The following is a 21,867-nucleotide window of genomic DNA, read 5'->3' as shown; positions in this document are numbered from 1 at the left end:
ATCTCATTGTTTTAATTTGCTTTTCTTTGATTATTAGTGAAGTTTAATATTTTCTGTGTATGTTAACTAGCTTTATTTTTAGTTTTTGTATATTTGTGAATTGTATATTTATTTCTTTGCCTATTTACTTGTTGGATTTTATTGTTTTCTGAAGGATTAATGTGAGTTCTTTATGTTCTACATAATTCTGTATGCTAAACATCTTACTACATTTTCTGTGTTTTTGTTTTCTGAGCTTCTAGCTTTTATGCAGACAAAGCTAATCGATCCTCAGAATTTTTTGTTTGCTTTCTTTGATGAGAAACTATTCTGCCTACTGATTTGATAACTTAGATATTTAAATCATTTAAAAATGTTTAAATCATTGATGTCTATGTTTGTTTTAGTGGTGTTAAGCATCTGTTTTCAATGAAATACTCATTAAGCCACCTATAATGTCCTCAGTTAAGGTTACTTTTCAGGTCAGGTGAGTGTGCGTGTGCTTACTTGCAGAATTTATTAACAGAATACTTGTTTTGTTTGGCTGGTATACCACTTATAATAATTCACATTTGAATGCTAGGATGAAGCAGGAGTTCTTCCCTGATATTCATGGTTGATACTCAGTTTTACTGCTTGTTTATGGCTGGGATCTATTCTTGTTAAGCACTAGTATTATGGCAGATGACTGTTTTGATAGACATTGCCTTTACTAATTGTCAAAAATTTGAATATCATCTTTGGAGCAAGCCTTGCAACTCCCTTGCAGCTCTCCTATTTTGAAACCAATTAATATTTGTATGATATTTGACAGACCACTTTATTTCTCTGAGTTTGTTTCCTCATCTAAAAAAGGGACTATGTGTTTCTGTTTACTTAATTGAGTTGTGAGACTCATAAAATACTCTTTAAACTATAAAGTAATATAAAAATTTAAGACAGCATTATATCTCAGTGTTCTAGAAAATGTTACTGTTTACTGTTGTTTAAATAACTGTATTCAAGGATAAAAACCTTTTATTTCATAATTGAAGTTAAAAGGCCCAATGTGTAGATGCCTCATTCAAACTTCATTATTCAAATGGAATCTTAAAATAAAACTATATTACAGATCACTTTAACACGTATCTATGTACTAGTATGAATAATTGGATATTGTGCCATTTTTTGATTAGGGCAGGATATGAGGTGATCCCTAAAGTAAAGGGAGGAGTTAATTACAAAGAGAAAAAAGCATAATGAAAGAGGGACTTTATAAACTTTATATATTTGCACCAGGTCTGTCCTCTCTACCCTTAATTCAGGGCCAAATATAGGCAGTGCCCTCGGTATTCTTATAAACTTCATAGGTACTGAGACTGTCCACGTCCTCACCTTCAACACCTACTACCTTTAACAGAATCTGTATGAGTCAGTGAAGTACATATTTGTGAAAAGAATAAAAAAAAATGAATGTCTAAATCAGTGTGAATTTATTTGTTAAGACTATGAAGATCTTTTGTAAATACAGAATCAGAGGGTTGGAATGAACCTTTGAAATCATCTAGTAACGGTAGACAGTTCATGAATCAGTAGATCTTTGGCAGGTCTTTAGTGGCAGATTCTTTACAGCACTGAAATCAGATCTTGAGACCCAGAAATATAGCAAGTCTATTTAATCCTGAACTTTCTCTACTATAGCTCTGTAATATAGGGTACATAAGCAGAGATAACAAATCAAAGAGTTGATGAAGGATTAGTGACTTGTTCGTTGGAAATAATGGAATGTTACGAGGATAAAAAGTGAAGTCTAGGTAATTGAAAAGATCAGTATTGAAGTAATTAAACATGACTCAGTTTTATGGATTGGTGCTGCTGTTGTAGCACCTGTAAGCTCTTTAATTTTTATACCAGGAGTGGGGAGAGGGGAAAAACCCAGGTACATATGACAGCACCACAGCCTTGCATAGTGATGCGTTGTGGTGGCCCTAAACAACATTCCTCCCTCCCATTCTCCCACCTTGGCTGTAAACTGCTAATTTATGTGGCATCTTCTTTTTTTTTTTTTTACAAAACTGCAAGTCTGTATTCATTCATTATTATTTATCAAGTGCTAACAATAGCCCAGCATGGTTACATGAGTGAACAGAACAAAGATCCCTGCTCTTGTGGGCCCTTTTTCTGGTGCAGTGCTATCCAATAGAAACATAAAATGAGCCACAAATGTAATTTTTAAAAAAGATTTTATTTATTTATTCATGAGAGACATAGAGAGATTGGTAGAGACACAAGCAGAGGAAGGCAGGCTCCCTGCAGCAAGCCCAATGTGGGGGACCCATCCCAGAACTCCGGGACCATGCCCTGAGCTGAAGGCAAACGCCCAAGTCCTGAGCCATGCAGGCTTCCTGCCACAAATGTAATTTAAAATTTCCTCGTAGCCATACTAAAAAAAGAAAAAAGTAATAGGTGAAATTACCTTTAATAATATACTAAATATATTAACATATAGTACAGTATCATAATATTAAATAATATATCTAATATTATTTAAATAACAATGTATTTTAAACATTAATAAATTTTATAATAAACATAAATATCGTTTAAAAGTATAATAAATTTAAAAATTATAAGTGAGACACTTTTCCTGCTCTTTTTAGTACTAAGCTTTGAACTTTGGTGTATATTTTACATTTATAATCTCTCAGCTTGGACTAGTTCACATGCTTGGGAGCTACTCTGTTAGGCAGTGCGACTTTAGAGCATGGTGCTTGCTTTCTGTGGACCATCAAGTCTGACCATCTAGTCAAAGGTAGAGAATAAGTTCCTGGTAGAACTAGAATTTTCAGAAAATCCAGATTCCTTACTCATGGCCTATGAAGGCTTGTGTGATCTGGCTTTTGCGTGTCCCATATCTCATCTAGAACTAGTGTTTTTCTGACTCACTAACTTGAGCCTTCTTTTTTGAACTCAAACATGGGAGGCTTCTTCCTAAATCATGATGTTTTTTTCTTTTTTCCTTTGTGGAGAATGTCATGTTCCCAGACAGCCAGTCGCTTTGTTAGCTCTCTTGTCATTTAAGACTTCAGCAAAAATGTCTCTCAGGCTTTCTTTAATGCCTACTCTAAAGAGCCTTTCTCAGTCATTCTTGATCAACAGCTTTCTATTTTATTGTCCTGCTAGCAATTGTAAACTGTTTTCTTGCGTTACCCTATTTTCTATCATATTATCGTCAACTTACCCCTTCATTAGAGAATATAAGCTCCATGAGAGAAAGAATACTTGTTCTACTCATTTTTATATCCCCAGCAACTGGTGTAATTCCTGGCATGTAGATGGTGCTTGATAAATATTTATTGAATGAATAAATGGCATTCTAGATCAGGTGTCTTGAACTAGAGTGGATTTATTTTTTTTTTTAATTTTTATTTATTTATGATAGTCACAGAGAGAGAGAGAGAGAGAGAGAGGCAGAGACACAGACAGAGGGAGAAGCAGGCTCCATGCACTGGGAGCCTGACATGGGATTTGATCCCGGGTCTCCAGGATCGCGCCCTGGGCCAAAGGCAGGCGCCAAACCACTGCGCCACCCAGGGATCCCTAGAGTGGATTTATCAAGTGAATTGGATTCTTATGTTGCTATTGAGGAGTATAAGATTGAGAGATGGTTTAGAGTAGTCAGGGTCTTTTAATTTGGAAAGGATTAGGAGAAGTTGGCACTTCAAGGGTTAGGGGAAAGAGATCCAGTTAATTAGTTTCTTTCTTTTTGATGAAGAAAGCAAACTTATATAAGCCAACACATTACTCAAGTACAAATAAAAATGTACAATTCATTTATGACATTCTATATTAATATTACATGTAAATGTAAACCATCTTCCAATTTGTTTAGAATTTTAACATGGCTAGGGTTTTTTTTTTTTAATAGAGGTGAAATTCATGTAAAATCAGCCAACTTAAAGTGAACAATTCAGTGATCTGAGTGTATTTACAAGGTATAATCACCACCTGTGTCTAGTTTCAAAAATGCTTTTATCACCCCAAACCCATTAAGCAGTTGCACCTTGTTTTCCCTATTCTGCTTCAGCCCCTGGCAACCACCAATCTGCTTTCTTTCTCTAAGGATTTACCTATTGTGAATATTTCATATAAATGTGTCTTTTTGTTCTGGCTTCTTTTACTTAGCTTAGTGTTTTTGAAGTCCATCCACATTGTAGTATGTGTCAGTACTTTATACGTTTATATGGCTGAGTAATATTCCACTGTCTATATATACCATAATTTGTTTATTCATTTGGGTTGTCTCAACCTTTTGGCCATGATGATGACGTTGAAAATCTGTCTTCATATATGGCCATTTGTATATCTTTTTTTGGGAAATGTCTACTCAAGTCTTTTGCCCGTGTTTAAATTGGGTTGTCTTTTTGTTGTTGAGTTGTAAGACTTATTTATATACTCTGGGTACTAGACCCTTAACAGATGTGTGTTTTGTAGATATTTTCTCCTATTTTGTAGGTTGTCATTTCATTTTCTTAATACTCTTTAATGCACAAAATTTTTAATTTTGATGAAGTCCAATTTATCATTTTTCCTCATGTTTCTTTACTTTTGATATACCTAATGATCCATTGCCAGACCAATAGTCATGAAGATTTATCCTATGTTTTATGGTTTTAACTCATGTTTAAGTTGTTGGTCTATTTTGAGTAAATTTTTATTTATGGTGTGAGGTAGAGGTCCAGCTTCATTTTTCATGTGGATATCCAGTTGTCCCCCAAGTTGTTTCTTAATGAGACATGAGCCACCGTGGCATTGGTGGCAGTTGAAACAAACTTCTTCCAGTGGTTACTTTCACATTCTACATAGTCTTAAAGCAATATTTTGTTTGTTTGTTTTAAAGATTTATTTCTTATTTTAGAGACAAAGCATGTGAATGGGGTGGGAGGGGCAGAGGAAGAAGAAGAGAGAGTCTTAAGCAGACTCCCTGCTAAGTGTAGAGCCTGACACTGGCTCTAGATCTCACGATCCTGATCTTATGATCCTGAGCCAAAACTGAGAGTTTGGAGGCTCAACCTACTGTGCCACCTAGGCGCCCCTCATAGTCTTTTTTTTTTTTTTTTTTTTTTTAAGGATTTTATTCATTCGTGAGAGACACACAGAGTCCCGGGATTGAGTCCCACATTAGGCTTCCTGCATGGAGCCTGCTTCTCCCTCTGCCTGTGTCTCTGCCTCCTTCTTTCTCTGTGTCTCGAATGAATGAATGAATGAATGAATGAATGAATGAATAAATAAATAAATAAATAAATAAATAAATAAAATCTTTATAAAAAAGAGTTTGGTTTGCTTGTCTCTTTTTTTCTTTGCCTGTTCATTGGTTTCACAAAATCATATGTTATTTGTCTTTCTCTGACTGGCTTATACTACTTAGTGTAATACCCATAAAGTCCATCTATGTTGTTGCAGTTGGCAAGATTTCATTCTTTTTAATGGCTGAATAATATTACTCTGTGTGTGTATGTGTGTGTATTTGTATAAATGAATGGACACTTGATGCTGTAACAAACATAGGGCTGTATATATCTTTTTGATTTAGTGTTTTCATTATCTTTGGGTAAATACCCAGTAATGGAATTACTGTAACATATAGTAATTCTATTTTTAATTTTTTTGAAGACCCTCCATACTGTGTTCCACAGTGGCTGCAGTAATTTGCATTCCCACCAGCTAGTGTATGAGGGTCTTTTACTCCACATCATCACCAACACTTGTTATTTCTTGTGTTTTTAATTTTAGCCATTCTGACAGGTATGAAGTGATGTCTCATTGTGGTTTTAATTTGCATTTCCCTGAGGATGAGTGATAGCATCTTTTCTTGTGTCTGTTGGCCATCTGGATATATTTGGGAAAATGTGTATTCAGCTGTTCTGCCCATTTTTAATTGGATTATTTGACTTTTTTTTGTGTGTGTGTGTGTGTGTGTGTGTTGAGTTGTATAAATTCTTTATATATTTTGGGTATTCACCCCTTATTGGTTTTATTTTTTGCAAATATCTTCTCCCACTCACTGGGTTGCCTTTTCGTTTTGTTGGTGGTTATTTTTCTGTGTAAAAGCTTTATTTAGTTGTGCCTCAATAGTTAGATTTTGCTTTTGTTTCCCTTGCCAGAGGAGAAATATGTAGGAAAATGTTTCTATGGCTGATATCAAATAATTTACTGACTGTGTTTTCTTTTAGTAATTTTATGGTTTTGGATCTCACATTTAGGTCTTTACATTTTGAGTTTATTTTTTATATGGTGTAAGAAAATGGTCCAATTTCATTCTTTTGCATGTAGCTGTCCAGTTTTCCTAGTACCATTTATTGAAAAGACTGTCTCTTTCCAATTGTATATTCTTGAGTTCTTGATTGTAGATTTTGACCATAAACATATAGCTTTAATGCTGGGCTTTCTGTTCTGTTTCATTGATATTTGTGTCCATTTTTACACCAGTACCATACTGTTTTGATTACTACAGCTCTGTAGTACAATATTTTTATATTTTTAATTTCCACTGTATTTTTCTATTATCCCATTGTTGGGTATTTTAATTTTCTTTCTCTCTTTTTTTCCCCTCCTCATACAGAGTAGTATATCCTATCTTTATACAAATTGGAACTTTCCCCCTTCTATCTGTTTATCTTTGGGTTATATTTGCTGCTTGTGCTTATAGCAAAAGTAGATTTTATTGTTATGAACGTCTATTTTTATTTTTTAAAAAGATTTTATTTACTTATTTGAGAGAAAGTAAGAGAAAGTGTGAGCAGGCCGAGGGGCAAAGGGAGGAGCAGACTCCCTATTGAGTGGAGAGCCTAATGCAGGACTTGATCCTGAGACTCCAGGATCATGACCTGAGCTGAAGGCAGGTGCTTCACCGACTGAGCCACCCAGGCACCTTTGTTATGAACTTTTAATATCATTTGGACATATTTAAAAACTAGGACGGAGGCAGCCCCGGTGGTACAGTGGTTTGGCGCCGTCTGCAGCCTGGGGTGTGATCCTGGGGGACCCGGGATCGAGTCCCACATCGGGCTCCCTGCATGGGGCCTGCTTCTCTGCATGGAGCCTGCTTCTCCCTCTGCCTGTGTCTCTGCCTCTGTCTCTGTGTCTATGAATAAATAAATAAAATCTTTAAAAAAAAAACAAACTAGGACGGTGTTTTCAATAAAAATAGAGGCTTTGATAAGTAACACTTGAACAAAGTTTTTCAAGAGAGGCAGCATAGAAGAGTGATTAAAAGCATAGGTTATAGTCAGAACTCACATCTTGGTTCCGTCTTATGTGTGCCAGAGGTATTTACTGAACCCCTATGCAATAGCTTCCTCATTTGTCAGATGGTGGTAATAATAGTATCTAGCTTGTAGGGTTGTCCTAAGGATAAAAGCGATAATGCATGCAAAATGATTAGCACAGTGGCTGGTACAGATAACACTGGCTCTATTGCCGTAACTACTAAGGATGTTTCCTTTTCTTCTTCTCTTGTTGGTCTCTTTTTCTCCCTCCTTCTTCCCTTTTCCTTCCCCTGACAACCTTTGTTTGTGTTTCCATTTTCCTAGTCTTTCTCTGGAATTTTTATTTTTGAATTCTTAGTCTTAGGGCCAGAAATCCAGGATTTGAGTAGGTTGGGATGACCTTGCTAGAAAAGGAGTGGTATGGGCATAATTGCGTCATGCAGGAGATTCTTGGCAAGCCACCCTTGTTTCCTTTGTGTAAAACTTGATTTTCATTTTCATCAAGAATTAGTGACATCACAGGGAAGAATGTCTGAATTTACATTCAGGACAGTTAGCTGTGATATCGCTACCTCAGTGTCAGAAGATGTGAGAAATAGCGATTTCTTAGCATTGTATTGATTTTTGGGATAGGTTATGTGTTTTAGGAATGACAATAATTTTATTTTATTTTATTTTATTTTACTTTATTTTATTTTATTTTATTTATTTTATTTTATTTTATTTTTTTGATTCATTCAAATATTTATTGAGCAACTAAGGAGACACAAAGGTGATTAAAAATGGCCAAAGGAAAAAAAAATGGCCAAAGAGGTGAGGCAAATGCACAAATCATAGAAAGCAAAGTGTAAGGTGTCACTGAATCACAGCAGTCAAAAGAAAAGCGCTTTAGGAGATCAAGAATCAAATTGCTTCCAGCCTGGAAGGGGTTGTGGATGGGTGGCAAAACAGGAAAGGAGATTTGAGACTTCAGTGTGGATTGATGATGACAGTCAGTATGGACTATATTTGTCTCTTCTTTTCCTCTCTCCCCAGCTTTGGGTTTAATTTACCAGTAGTGCCCAAGACTGTTCAATTCACTTTTTCTATACTTGCTTGCATTTTTGCTTTAATGTCTTCTACAGAACTAGGTCCTTTTGGTGTTTTGGGAGTCTTTTCCTGTTTTTTGAAAGATTCTTGACCTTTTGATCTTGGTGTTGATGGTTTTGAGTCTTTTCCATTCTGGTTTGATTTTTGTGCATTTTTGGCTGAAGTATCTTGTATAGATTTCTTTACTGGAGCCTTTTCTTTAGCTTCCTCATCATCAAAATTATCATCATCTTCATCATCGTCATCGTCATCAACTTCATCATCATCTTCATCATCATCTTCATCATCATCTTCATCAGCAGCAAGTTTTACTTTTTTCTGTGGAACCTTGCTACCACTTCCAGGGACAGAACGCTTTCCAGATATACTAAGAAGTTTCACATCTTCTTCTTCATCTTCTGACTCTGCATCTTCCTCCACAGCTACTAAGTGCTGTCCACTAATATGCACAGGCCTGGAACCATATTTCAACTGTTAGACCACAGGTGGTGTTATTTCAAAGCCTCCAAGGGACACCGTTGGCTGTACAGACATTTTCAAAGTTGCCAATGTGACTTTAATTGGACTGCCTTCATAATTCATTGCCTCTGCTTCAACAATGCAGTTCATCCTTTGCGCAGCTCCCAAACTGACCTTAAAGATAACTGGTGCTCATTTTTGTCATTATCCACCTTAAAGTGATAATCTTTGTCAGCCTTTAGTTCACAACCAAAAAGATAGTTCTGGGGCTGAAGGGGGCTCGTGTCCATGTCCATCGAATCTTCCATGAGGTGGTGGCACGCACTTAGGTGGGAGAGAAGGCGAACGGAGATAACACGACTACTGTTCCACAGAACAGCCATGCAAGATGGAATCACACTTGATGATAATTTTAAAGAAATTTAATGCTGAAAAAATTTTTCATCAGTAAAATTTGTAATGAGACTGACAAAATATTTGTGAGGAAAAAGCAGTTCCCAGTTCTTTATCATGTTAACCTTTTCCTAGAGGTTTAGTGGTCATTAGAAAGAAGTGTTTGTTACCAGTGCTCTTTTATCTAGCATGGTTTTTCAATCTAGTTTTAAAAATATTTCTTTCCAGTTAACAGAAGATGAAATTGCAACTATTCTTAAATCTACTTTGAAAGGACTAGAATATTTGCACTTTATGAGAAAAATACACAGAGATATAAAAGCTGGAAATATTCTCCTCAATACAGAAGGACATGCCAAATTGGCCGATTTTGGAGTGGCTGGTCAGTTAACAGTAAGTGTAATGATTTTGGAAACACTTGTGGCCTATATGTCCAGATTTGACTGTGACTGAATGTTGATAACTTTTTGGAGGGGGTGATGGGAAGAAATACATAACTACATTGTTCTTGAGAAGAAGGAGCCATAATTTCAGTACTATATATTATTTTTATTTACAATTTAAGAGATGAATCGGTATGAAAAAATGTTGTCATTGAAATGCTTAAATGTTTAAAAAATAAAGCTACATTGATCCATTTCTGTAGCTTTTATTGTTACAATATTATCTTTAATGACTATCTTTAATGAAGATGGGGATCGTTACTTGTGGACTCTTGCTTTATACAGAAATTAAAATTCCTAACTATGTTGTGTCAGTTGAAATTGTAGGAAAATAGTCAATTTCTGATATAATCTGTAGTATTTGAGGGTTTCACCATACAGTTTGATGAATGTGTTGGCAAGTAGAGTCCCTTAGTGATTTTGTAGTAGTATTTATGTCAGTGTAATTTTTGTTGCAGGATACAATGGCAAAACGCAATACTGTGATAGGAACTCCATTTTGGATGGCTCCTGAGGTAATTCAAGAAATAGGCTATAACTGTGTGGCTGACATCTGGTCCCTTGGCATTACTTCTATAGAAATGGCCGAAGGAAAACCTCCTTATGCTGATATACATCCAATGCGGGTAAGAAAATGGTTTGCTAAAAATGTTGATGTTATATGAGTGTTATAGTTTTGTAATTGTCAGTATAAATAAATAAATACAAAGTAAATTAAATAAGTTGATTTAAATTTAGGTTCTGTGCAAAATTTTTTTTAAAAGATTATCAGAGGTTAGTGATGTTAACTTTTCTCCTCCCACATCCTCAGTTGTGAGAAAAGATGTGAAGGCTGTATTTTCCTCTATAGTCACTGTTTTCCTCCCCACAAAATATACCTGTAAAATCTCCCCTTGCCTTTCAAGTAGAAGAAAGGATTGGTAAATTTGCTATATTCTTCAGTTCATCTATTGGTTTCTCAGTGTGGCTGTGGAGGCCTTTGAAAAAATCAGTTCTCACTTTTCTACCCACTTTGCAAATTCTGCCTTTCTGTGTTTTTGTTTTACTTTTTTTCTTCTCTCGTCTGAAGCTAATATTTAAAAAGCCTGACTTCTAATATTGCTACCTACCTGTAGGCAAATTAATTTTACTTCAATTGGTGCTTAGTGAGAAAATAGAATTCCTTTCTTGAACATTATTATATGAACTCCTTTTTCCAGGATGATTTTTTTTTTTTTTTTGAGTTTGAAGTATGTACCTTGCATATTCAAGTCTAATTGCCTGTTTCAGGCTTTGTGATGATACGGTTTTTAGATTTCTTTATGTGAATCTCAATTCTTTATAGATAAGAACATCTGTCTTTGTGAACTATTGCCCTCTAGTGGCTGGATTCACCTTAAGAAGAAAAGATAGAAAAATGAAGAGAGGAGAGGGGATAGAAAGGGGAGAGGAGAAAAAGAGAGAGAGAGAGAGAGGACCGAGAGAGCGAGCACAGAGAAGAAAAGATGGCATCAGGGTGACTAGAGAAACGCATGAAGTAAATAGATGGGAGAAAAGAGAATGTAGTATTTTGGAACATCTGAAGAAGAATAAATTGGAATTTTTTCTGATAATACAGTACTATTGTGGATTGATATTCAGTAATATAAGTAACAGTGTAACTATACTAAAAATATTTAACTATCTGCCTGCCACTTTAAAGAGAATTCTGAGTAATAAAATTGTGTATAATATGTATCATCTTCCTTGTATATATAAATTACTTTTTCTAAAGTGAAAAATAAAAATGACATAAATTGTTTGTAAAATAATATGAAAAATCACAAGGTCATCATAAAGCCAGCAACATAAATTCTCATTTCTTCTCTGATTATTAGTTGCCTTTGGTATTTTGGTTATAATATTTTTAGGGTGATCCTCAGGCTTGGTGTATTTGAATTTGAGTTAGTGAGGTTAATTGGATTATTCAAGGCACCTTAACCCAGTGCCAGAGCTGGGATTGAACCTAGGACTTAGATTATTACTCTTCTGCTTTTCCTTGTATAGATTTTATTTTTCCAACCACGTAGATGAACATATTAAATGTGACCCCGAGGTAGTCTCTCATATAGATAGTAAAGAATTGTAGTATGTGGTTCCTGACTTCCAGGATCTTAAAATACCACTTGACAATTTGAACTAACACAAATGAAATTGTAAACATATACCTGAAAGCAGTATTCTTCTTTAAAATTCTATCAACTATCATCTATCTCGCTTTTCTCTTTTTTTTTTTTAAAGATTTTATTTATTTATTCATGAGAGACACGGGGGGTGGGGGGAGAGAGAGAGAGAGAGAGAGAGAGGCAGAGACACAGGCAGAGGGAAAAGCAGGCTCCATGGAGGGAGCCTGACGTGGAATTCAATCCTGGGTCTCCAGGATCAAGGCCCTGGGCTGAAGGTGGTGCTAAACCGCTGAGCCACCTGGGCTGCCCCTCACTTTTTTCTACCAGTCTAAATCATACCCATTCAAGTGTCAGGTCAGATATTATTTCGATGTACAGCTTTCCTTGGTAGCCACTACTGAAATAAATTTCTTTTTTAAAGATTTTATTTACTTATTTAGAGAGCGAGAGGGGGAAGGGACAGAAGTAAATGGAGAGAAGCTTAAGCTGACTGTGCTCTGAGCACAGAGCCCAAAGTGGAGCTCATTCTTTAGACACTGAGATCATAACCTGAACTGAAATTAAGAGCTGAATGCTTAACCTACTGAGCCCCCCAGGTGCCCCTAAGTAAATTTCTTTCTTTCCTCACAACTTTGTATATAGGCAGTTCTTAGTGCCTGTAGTTCTTTGGACAGTTAATCAAATGTCTTGTGCATTTCTAAACATAGTTAAGGTTTTAAGTTGCTATTTATTTATTTTTTTTTTAAAGATTTTATTTATTTATGAGAGAGAGAGAGAGAGAGAGGGGCAGAGACACAGGCAGAGGGCGAAGCAGGCTCCATGTAGGGAGCCCGACGCGGGACTTGATCCTGGGTCTCCAGGATCAGGCCCCGGACTGCAGGCGGCGCTAAACCGCTGTGCCACCGGGGCTGCCCTTAAGTTGCTATTTAAATTATGTTATCGTTACTTAACCTTTCTTATGTTTGTGAACTGCTTTATACAAAATCAAGTATGAGCTGCAAGTATTGGGAAATTGTTAAGATTATATGACAGGTAGAAGTTTTACAAAATTTGAATTTTCACTTGAAAGCTCACATTTTATCATTGGCAACAATTATGATAGTTTTCCTTGAAATGACATATTCACTTGGTTCATTTTTGAGAGAATGTCAATCAAATAAATGCCCAAGTGTGAACAACTATAGTCTTTTCTGTCAGTTATTCCTTCAGGTAAGAATGGTGTTCCTTGAAAAAGAGTTGCAGCTTGCTTAGCTGCAGCTAAGTGGTTTTTCTTAAGATAATCCTTCTTCTTCTGTATGCAGGGCAAGTGCTTTGTGTGTATTTCTCATTTTGTCAAAGAGAATATTAAAAAGATAAGCATTCAAGAGTAGAATTTTAATACAATTAATAATATTTTCTGCTTCACCAAGGTTTAGATTAGTTTGGCGGGAGATTGGGTGGGAGGATAAAAGAAAGAGCTGGCCAAGAGAGAAAAAAGATTTTTGAGGACTCAGCTAAAGTTGGAAAGTGAGAATTGTGTTGTCACCCAGTGCAATTCTTTGCTCTACCAGTGCTTGGCAATGGAGTGTAGTACATTACAGCCTCGATCTCAGGTTTGGGTTTACTTGGAACGACAGAGCTACAGGGCATGTAAGGATGCTGTTGAGAGATTGTTCAGGTGGTTACCAAGGAGATATAGCCTGGAAAGAATGGAGATGGTATAAGGAAATGGAGGGATCAGGGAGCTAGACAGTGTTCTTCACTCTTACTCCATGCAGTTACTTGGAGAGTTTTGAAAAAATTCTGGTGCCAGAGCCATACCCCAAACCAATCATTTCAGAATCCCAATCTTTTTAGCGAGGTCACAGAGCCAGTGAAGTTGTAGTTAAGGTATGAGAGAGCTGGTAGTATATAAAACTCTGATTAGTGAGTGAAATAGTGAAGTTTTATTTTTTAATTAAATAATTTTCTTACTTTAACCACTCTGTCAAATAAATATTTCAATCTCCATTTTAATGAGGGTTGGGTGAAATGGATATTTAAAGAATTATGTTTTTTTGTTAGGATGACACAACTTGTAAGTGGCAGAACTGAGATACGAACTAGTGCTGGTCCATTTCTTGCCTTGACCAAAAAGAAATGCCTTTTGTTAATATGTCAACTGTATGCAAATGAAGGCATGGCTAGCAAAAATAAAAATCTGCAAACATTCTAATCTCATAATTATTAATTTAAAATATGAACCTTCTAAGTTTTCCAGTGGGAAGAAATATAGATGATTTTTTTTTTTTAAGTGAGAGAGCATGCACACAAGCTTGAGTTGGCAGGGGAAAGGGGCAGAGGGAGATGGAGAGAGAGTGCCTTAGTGGACTCCATACCCAGCATGGAGCCCAGTGCAGGGCTCGAGCTCACAACTCTTGAGATCATAACCTGAGCCAAAATCAAAAGTTGGATGCTTAACTGGCTGAACCACCCAGACACCCCAATATGGTTGAATTTTTTTATATTTCACATCCTTTTTTTTTTTTTGGTACCAATGTAGTTTATGAGATAACCAATTGTCTACAAAGTTGTCACAGTGGAATGAAGTTAGGAGTGATGGAAAGACCACTACAAAAGATGGAGGCAAAGAATGCTAGTTCTTTTAAGTAAAGGATATTATATAATTTACTGCATATAGCTGGCTATCTGGAACAGGAGGCTAAGTTAGGATATGGTGGGTCAGCTTCCCTAGCTTTTGAAATTCTCTTTGGCCTAGTCCTCTGAAATTCTCTTTGGCCATTGTTATAAGATTGTAGCTCTTCTCACTATGCCTGACTTCTAGATGTATGTAATAGGAACAGCCCCAGAACAACAAAGTTGACTCCTAAGCTGAGGGAACTGGGGTTGGTTCCTAGTTATATTCTCAGATATACCATTCTTCTAGTATGCCCAGGCTCCAGGCCTGCTCCAGACCTATGCTTGCTTAGGCCAGCAAGAATCAGGGTGAAGAAGAGAGGCATCAGGCTTGGATAATTTAGAATGGAATTGTTCCTACCTAAATAGTCACAAATTAATGTTGTGGTTTTCACTGATAAAGCTTTTTGTGGGGCATATTTCGAGTGTCATAGCCCGAGGGATATGAATAACCTAAAGATGGCCCTAGATTAGAAAATGAAAGTGATTAAATTGGAACTTGACCCTGAAATGAAAATGGGTCTTTTGAAAGTGTTAAGGGAGAGGTCATTTGGTTTAGTTTTTCATTTGTCAAAGATTGATACTTTCTTCAATCATTCCTCAGAGTAAGAGGTATTTGGAATATAGATATTCAAGGAGGAATTTCCTAATAAAAAGAGCTTTTTAAAAAAATGAATTTGTGTAATGGCAAGCAATAAACTAAATTTTATAGTTTTTATACAGTTTTATCTGTTTCTCTTTTTTTTTAAAGAGAAATTGTAGTGTATGCAAGCTATATCTTTGCTGTGGTGAGAGTAATTACCTGTCTAGTAAAAGGCAGTGATGAAATGCATATTAAAACATGTAAAGCTTTGTAAACAGGAGAGAAATGAAAGTGCTTATAAATTTACATACAACTAATAGATCAAAATAGATTAAGGAGTAACAACAAATAGATTAAGGAATAATGACAAATGGAAGTAAATCTCAAGATGTTGAAATAAGTTTTATCAAAATCCAATTTATTTTAAAAAGTTAAATATGAAGATAATTAATTTTGGTCAGTTAAATAAATAAAGGATTTAAAAACCAAATTTTGAATTCAGTTAACCACATATTTTTTTGGAAATTTGCCCTTTCTCAGCTCTATAGGAAATAAAATTACCACAAAAATCAGGAAATGCGTAAATAGTATCATTTTTCTAAATATTTATCAGTGTACCCTGCCACTAAACCCAGGCACTTTCTTAAACATCACTAAGACCCTATTGATTTTATGAAATACAGTTTCTGTTTTATTTTCTTTTGTTTAACAAGCTTTATGTTTGATTGCATGTTGCCTGGTGTGGTGAAAGGGGGTAAGGGCAGAGTGTTTGGGTCAGACTTAGAACTGTTGGAGATGGCAGGTACTGTGATTGATGATTGCTTGCATCAAGAAAGAAAAGTGAGACTAAGAATATTATTTTTGCACAACATAATATTAATGTTTATTGTCTTTTAAAAATAAGATGTAGAAATATATTGTATATTTTAGGAAGATTTATGTCAAATGTGACTTGAGACGATTGGAGGCATATAAATGGTAATTTTCTGGAAATTCAACTTATATACAGTTTGATAATCTCTGTTTAAGAATAAATTAGGAGTTACTTTACACTAAAAAAAAAAAATCTCTGTCTCTCTCTGTATATATCCTCACATCACTTATGAAGAAAAGAACCCTGTAGATATTTTCAATATGGAAAATATATTTTTGATGAATGTTTTTGAAAATGATGTTATCTTTCTTTTGTCAAGAACTTTTTCTTTAACCTTGCTGTTTTTTTCCAGCTAGCCTCTTCACCCTCACATCTTTTGGGGAAACAGTACATTTTAATAAGTGAAATAAATGCTCCAGTACATGCAGAGTAAACATGGGCATTAGGAAAAAAAAATCAATCCTTTTACTGCATATTAAAAAAAAAATAAAACACACAGTAGCTTTTCCCTATCTTAAATCACATGGTGCTACTCCTTTCACAACCAAGTGTACTCCTAATCTAATAAGATTTCTTTAATAAAAAAGAATAAGGCATAAAAAGAATGCATTATATCCATGTCTAAGTAAAAACTGAGTTATCCATTTTTTTATTAAATAAAACTGAATCAATGACCTCCTTCCTGCCCAATTAATGATAGAATTTGTTTGAGAAATTCTGAATGATTAGACTTGAGTAGGGGTGGTAATTGAGAAACGCTGCATGCAGCATATTTACACATCTTCCAGCTCCATGTCTCTTCCATGTATGACTTTGTAGACACCTGGCCCATCTTAGTGTGTGTGCATGCACTGCCTCTTGGAAGATTCCTATCAGGCAGTTAACATGTGGGGCAAAAGACAAGTGTCTTTATTTTGTCTGAGAGTGGATGAGGGAATATGTGGGTACTAATTCATAGAATTATTATTTACTTGTAGGAACATCCTGGATGAAAGCCTCTCTCTGAAAGCCTGAGATAGCAGGGTATAGCCTTTCTCTATGGTCTGACCCTGGGGATGTGCTGGCCTAGATTCCCCATTCACTGAGCCAGGAGCCTTCAGGCAAACATCTCTTCTGCCTGCCCAGCATTGAGGGGGTGGCTTCAGCACTTTGCCCTCAGTATTTGCGTTCATGGACATCATGTGGCCAAGGGCTACTATGGCTTAGTGGTGAGGCCCAGGTATCCTTATTTTCTCGGTTTTCATAGCTAAATTTTGGATTGAATGACATCTTCTATAGTTATAAGGCCTACTTCCTTACTTTTTATTTTATCTTTTTACCCCCATAATAGATTCTTAGGAATGTCTTAACAAATTACTACAAATTTGGTAGCTTTAAGCAACAGAAATTTATTCTCTCACAATTCTGGAGACCAGAAGTCTGAAATCAAGGTGTTGACAGGGTTGCATTCCCTCCAGAGGCTCTAATGGAGAATCCGTTCTTTGCCTCTTCCAGCTTTTGGTGGCTGCTGGCAATCCGTGACATTCCTTGGATTGTAGCTGCATTATTCCATCTCTGTCTATGTCTTCACATTACCTTCTCTTCAAATTTCCCTCTGCCTTTTTTGTAAAAGGACGCTTGTCATTGGTTTTAGGGACCACATGGGTAATTCAGGGTGATATCCTCCTTTCAAGACCCTTGACTTAATTACATGAGCAAAGGCCTTTTTTCCCCCATATGAGGTCACATTCAGAGTTCTTGGGATTAGGACATGGATACACCTTTTAGGGGGCTACCGTTCAGTTATTATACCTTCCATAATCTATTTTCCCCTTTTAAATTATAGACAGTTTAAGATTAATAGTGACAAGCATATCTGTTCTCATTTTTTTATTGTGGTAAAAAATGCAGAGCATAAAATTTATTATTTTAAACCATTTTTAAGTATATAATTCAGTGGCATTAAGTACGCTCACATTGTGCAACCATCATAGTATCCATTTCCAGAAAATTTTATTTTTATCATCCCAAACTGAAACTCTTTGCCCATTAAACAATAATTCTTCATTATCTCCTCCTCACATTTCATAACCACCATTCTACTTTTGGTCTCTGAGTTTGACTATCCTGAGCACCTTGTATGGGTGGAATCATACAATATTTGTCCTTCTGTGTTTCACTTCTTTTACTTAGCATAAGTAAAATTTTAGATTTTAAAGATTCATTTATGTTGTACCATATGTCAGAATTTCCTTTCTTTTAAAGCTGAATAATATTATATTGTATGTATATATCACACTTTGTTTATTCATCCATTGACTGACACTTGGGTTGCTTCTCCATTTTGGCTACTGTGAACATGGATACACAATTATTTCTTTGAGACTCTGCTTTTTTGTTTTTTTTTTTGAAATATTTTATTTATTTATTTATTTATTTTTTAAGATTTATTTACTATAGACAGAGAGAGAGAGAGAGAGAGAGAGAGAGAGGCAGGCAGAACACAGGAGGAGGGAGAAGCAGGCTCCATGCCGGGAGCCCGACGTGGGACTCGATCCTGGGTCTCCAGGATCGTGCCCTGGGCCAAAGGCAGGCGCCAAACCACTGAGCCACCCAGGGATCCCTGAAATATTTTAAAAAATTTATTCTAGAGAGAGAATGTGTAGAGGGAGAGGGATAAGCAGACTCTATCCTCAGCTCAGAACTCGACACGGGGCTTGATCTCAGGACCCTGAGATCATCACTTGAGCTGAAACCAAGAGTCAGACATTTAACTGACTGAATTACCCAAGTGCCCCAAAACTGCTTTTAATTCTTATGGATATATACCCAGAACTGGGACTGCTGGATCATATTATTTACATATAATTTTGGGGGGGAACCTCTGTACTGTTTTTTTCACAATAGCTGTACCATTTTACATTCCCATCAGTGACGCACATAGTTCCAGATTCTTTTTTCTTTTAAAGATCTTATTTATTTATTCATGAGAGACACACACACACAGAGGCAGAGACACAGGCAGAGGGAGAAGCAGGCTCCCTGCAAGGAGCCCATTGTGGGACTCCATCCCAGGACCCTGGGATCACACCCTGAGCCAAAGGCAGATGCTTAATTGCTGAGCCACCCAGGCATTCCCATGGTTCCAGTTTCTCCTCATTTTTTCCAACATTTGTTTTCTGTCCTTTTGATAATAGTCATCCTGATGGGTGTGAATGGGTAGTATGTCATTGTAGTTTTGATTTGCATTTCCCACACTAGTGATGTTGAGCATCTTTTCATTGGTATATATTTTATTGACTTTTCTCTAGTATTTGCTTTTTTTCTATTTTTTGACTGAGATCCGTCTTTGACTTTTTACTGCCTCTGTTTATTATCCTTCCAGCTGTCCCTCATCATTCTTTGCACCCCAAGTCTAATACTCTAAGTCCTTTTGTAATTCTTCCTTTATCATCAGTCCATTGGGAGGTCTTTGAGTCAAAATGGTTTTCAATTCCTGTTTATATGAAAATGACTTACTAGTCTATAAGTAGAGGATTCTTTATTTGTATTTACTTACATATATTACTGTTTGCAGTAAGTATATTCTGAAGAAGGTGTAAATATTTAATAGGTGCAAATCAGCATTTAAAATTCTCTGGGTTTTTTAAAAATAGTTTTTAATGATTCCTCTAGTAATGAAAATAGCACTTTTCAAATTTATCTGCCCTGTAGTTGCATATATTTTTATGGTGGGATGTACTCATTTTAGCAGTAATCAAAATTTAATCATTAATATTAAAATATTTTTTATTTGATATTAATGTTAAAATATGAGAGATGCATGTTCTAATGTGGAGACAGGGAGTTCAACTTTTGGATCAGTTGGAGAGTCTGTCTGCTATACTACATTGCTTATTTTGTATCAGAGAAACTAAATGTCATCTAAGTATGGGTATTTGATTTTTGAAAAAAAGTACCCTGGAATTTTTGTTCTGTATTCTTTTTTTTTTTTTTTAAAGATTTCATTTATTTATTCATAGACACAGAGAGAGAGGCAGAGACACAGTCAGAGGGAGAAGCAGGCTCCATGCAGGGAGCCCGACATGGGACTCAACCCCGGGTCCCCAGGATCACACCCCAGGCTGCAGACGGCGCCAAACCGCTGCGCCACTGGGGCTGCCCTGTTCTGTATTCTTTTATTTCTATTTCCTTTTCCTTAATCTCCTACTTCAGATATTTAGTGCACATTTATCATTTACTGGTTGGACTTTTAGGATGTAGTAGTAAGCAGAACAGGCATGTTTCCTATTCTCTTGGCACTTCTGGTCCAGTGGAACTAGAATTCTACTGTTGGAATTATTTAGCTTTCTGGAGTGGGGGGAGGAAAGGGGGAGTAGATAAATATATTCAGTTGTTTATTTATTTTAAAGATTTTATTTATTCATGAGAGAGGCAGAGACATAGGCAGAGGGAGAAGCAGGCTTTCTGTGGGGGAAGCTTGATGCAGATGATCCCAGGGTCCTGAGCCAAAGGCAGATGCTCAACCACTTAGCCACCCCCATGCCCCTATTCAGTTGTTTAGAGTATAAGATTATATATGGTACAACTTTATTCACTTAAATATATGTATATTACAAATTATATAGGATCATATGACTATAAATAGGAATTTTATTGTTTCTCATTACATACATCGCTTGCTTTTCTCCTTTGGATTTATCCTCATCTTCCTTTTTTTCTTACTGTTGCCTTTATTTCCTTTGACTCTTCTCCCCCTAACAGTACATGCATACAAATGCTCACACAATCTCCACCCCCCAACTTAGCTTTGCTTTTCCCTATGCTTGCTTTTCACTTTGCCTTTCTTCCTCCGTCTGTTCCCCCTACATTTTGCTACCTGGTTGATACTTTATTCTGTTAACCATACTTTCAGATCAGAAATAGCCAAGGATCTGGAGGAGTGGGGCAAATTGGATCATTGGAGGATTTCAGTACTACTTCCAGGACATATGGTTTCTCACTCTATTTGAAAGTTAGAATTTTCTGCCCTGTGGTCCTATACATGTGGGAGTACCAGGCATTCCAGTCCCTAAATTGGGGATTAAGGTTTATTACAGTGACACTTTCAATATATTTTTGTCCAGTCAGAGTTGTTATTCTTGAAGAGACGAACAAGCAAGGAGAACAGCATAAACAGGTCTCAGTTTCTCATGGTTGGGCCTGCTGGGATCACCTCTAAGGGTTTCACAGGTAAGACAAATTCCCCACTGTTAATTTATATTCATATCTTGGTGTTGGGATGCCTGGATGGCTTAGTAACCATTCATGAGCATCTACCTTTGCTCAAGGCATTGATCCTGGAGTCCTGGGATTGAGTCCCGCATCAGGCTCCCTGCATGGAGCCTGCTTCTTCCTCTGCCTATGTCTCTGCCTCTCTCTCTCTCTCTCTCTCTGTCTCTCGTGAATAAATAAATAAAATCTTTAAAAAAAACCCCAAAACAAATCTTGCTGTTGGTGTTGTGTTGCTAAGTACTCTATAAACTCAAAGAGTTCGGTAACTGTTGAGGAAGCAGTCATCATTACATGAATATGAATTGTAGTTTTGGGGACACATTTATATTAAGCATTGCTTAGAAGAGGAATCATTGAGAAAGAATTACACTGGAGGGGTGCCTGAGTGACTTAGTAGGTGAGCATCTGCCTTCAGCTCAGGTTGTGATCCCAGGGTCCTGGGATCAAGTCCCAAATCAGGCTCCCTGCAGGGAGCCTGCTTCTCCCTCTGCCTGTCTCTGCCTCTCCATGTCTCTCATGAACAAATAAATAAAATCTTAAAAAAAAAAGGAATTATATTGGAAAGAATTATTGAGACAAAATTATGTGAGAATTCATCCTTTTAAGATTTTAATGTAGGATACTGACAAAGACCATATTTCTCCATATTTGTATAGGAGTGTTTACAGTACACAATTTAAATTGATTTATTAATAATTTAAAGATGGCATTTACATTTGACACTTTTTTATTGTGATCCAGAGTATAA

The 21,867-nt window shown here is 36.2% G+C and overlaps 1 protein-coding gene and 1 pseudogene across 7 annotated transcripts in view; one reads left to right on the top strand and one right to left on the bottom strand.

Annotated features, from left to right (window-relative positions):
• The window catches only part of STK3 (serine/threonine kinase 3), a 378,723-nt gene that overhangs the window by 173,674 nt on the left and 183,182 nt on the right, over window positions 1-21,867 (top strand). For all 7 annotated transcript variants that reach the window (XM_077846732.1, XM_077846731.1, XM_077846729.1 and 4 more), the window contains 2 exons: window positions 9,396-9,560; window positions 10,069-10,236. In XM_077846732.1, the coding sequence (XP_077702858.1) occupies window positions 9,396-9,560; window positions 10,069-10,236 (333 nt within the window). The remainder of the gene's footprint in view (window positions 1-9,395; window positions 9,561-10,068; window positions 10,237-21,867) is intronic.
• Window positions 8,048-9,163, bottom strand: LOC144283072 (nucleophosmin pseudogene; annotated as a pseudogene).

This window comes from Canis aureus, chromosome 14 (genome assembly GCF_053574225.1).
Source record: "Canis aureus isolate CA01 chromosome 14, VMU_Caureus_v.1.0, whole genome shotgun sequence".
In the NCBI taxonomy this organism is placed as follows: domain Eukaryota; kingdom Metazoa; phylum Chordata; class Mammalia; order Carnivora; family Canidae; genus Canis; species Canis aureus.
This window is presented reverse-complemented; position numbering and strand designations above follow the sequence as displayed.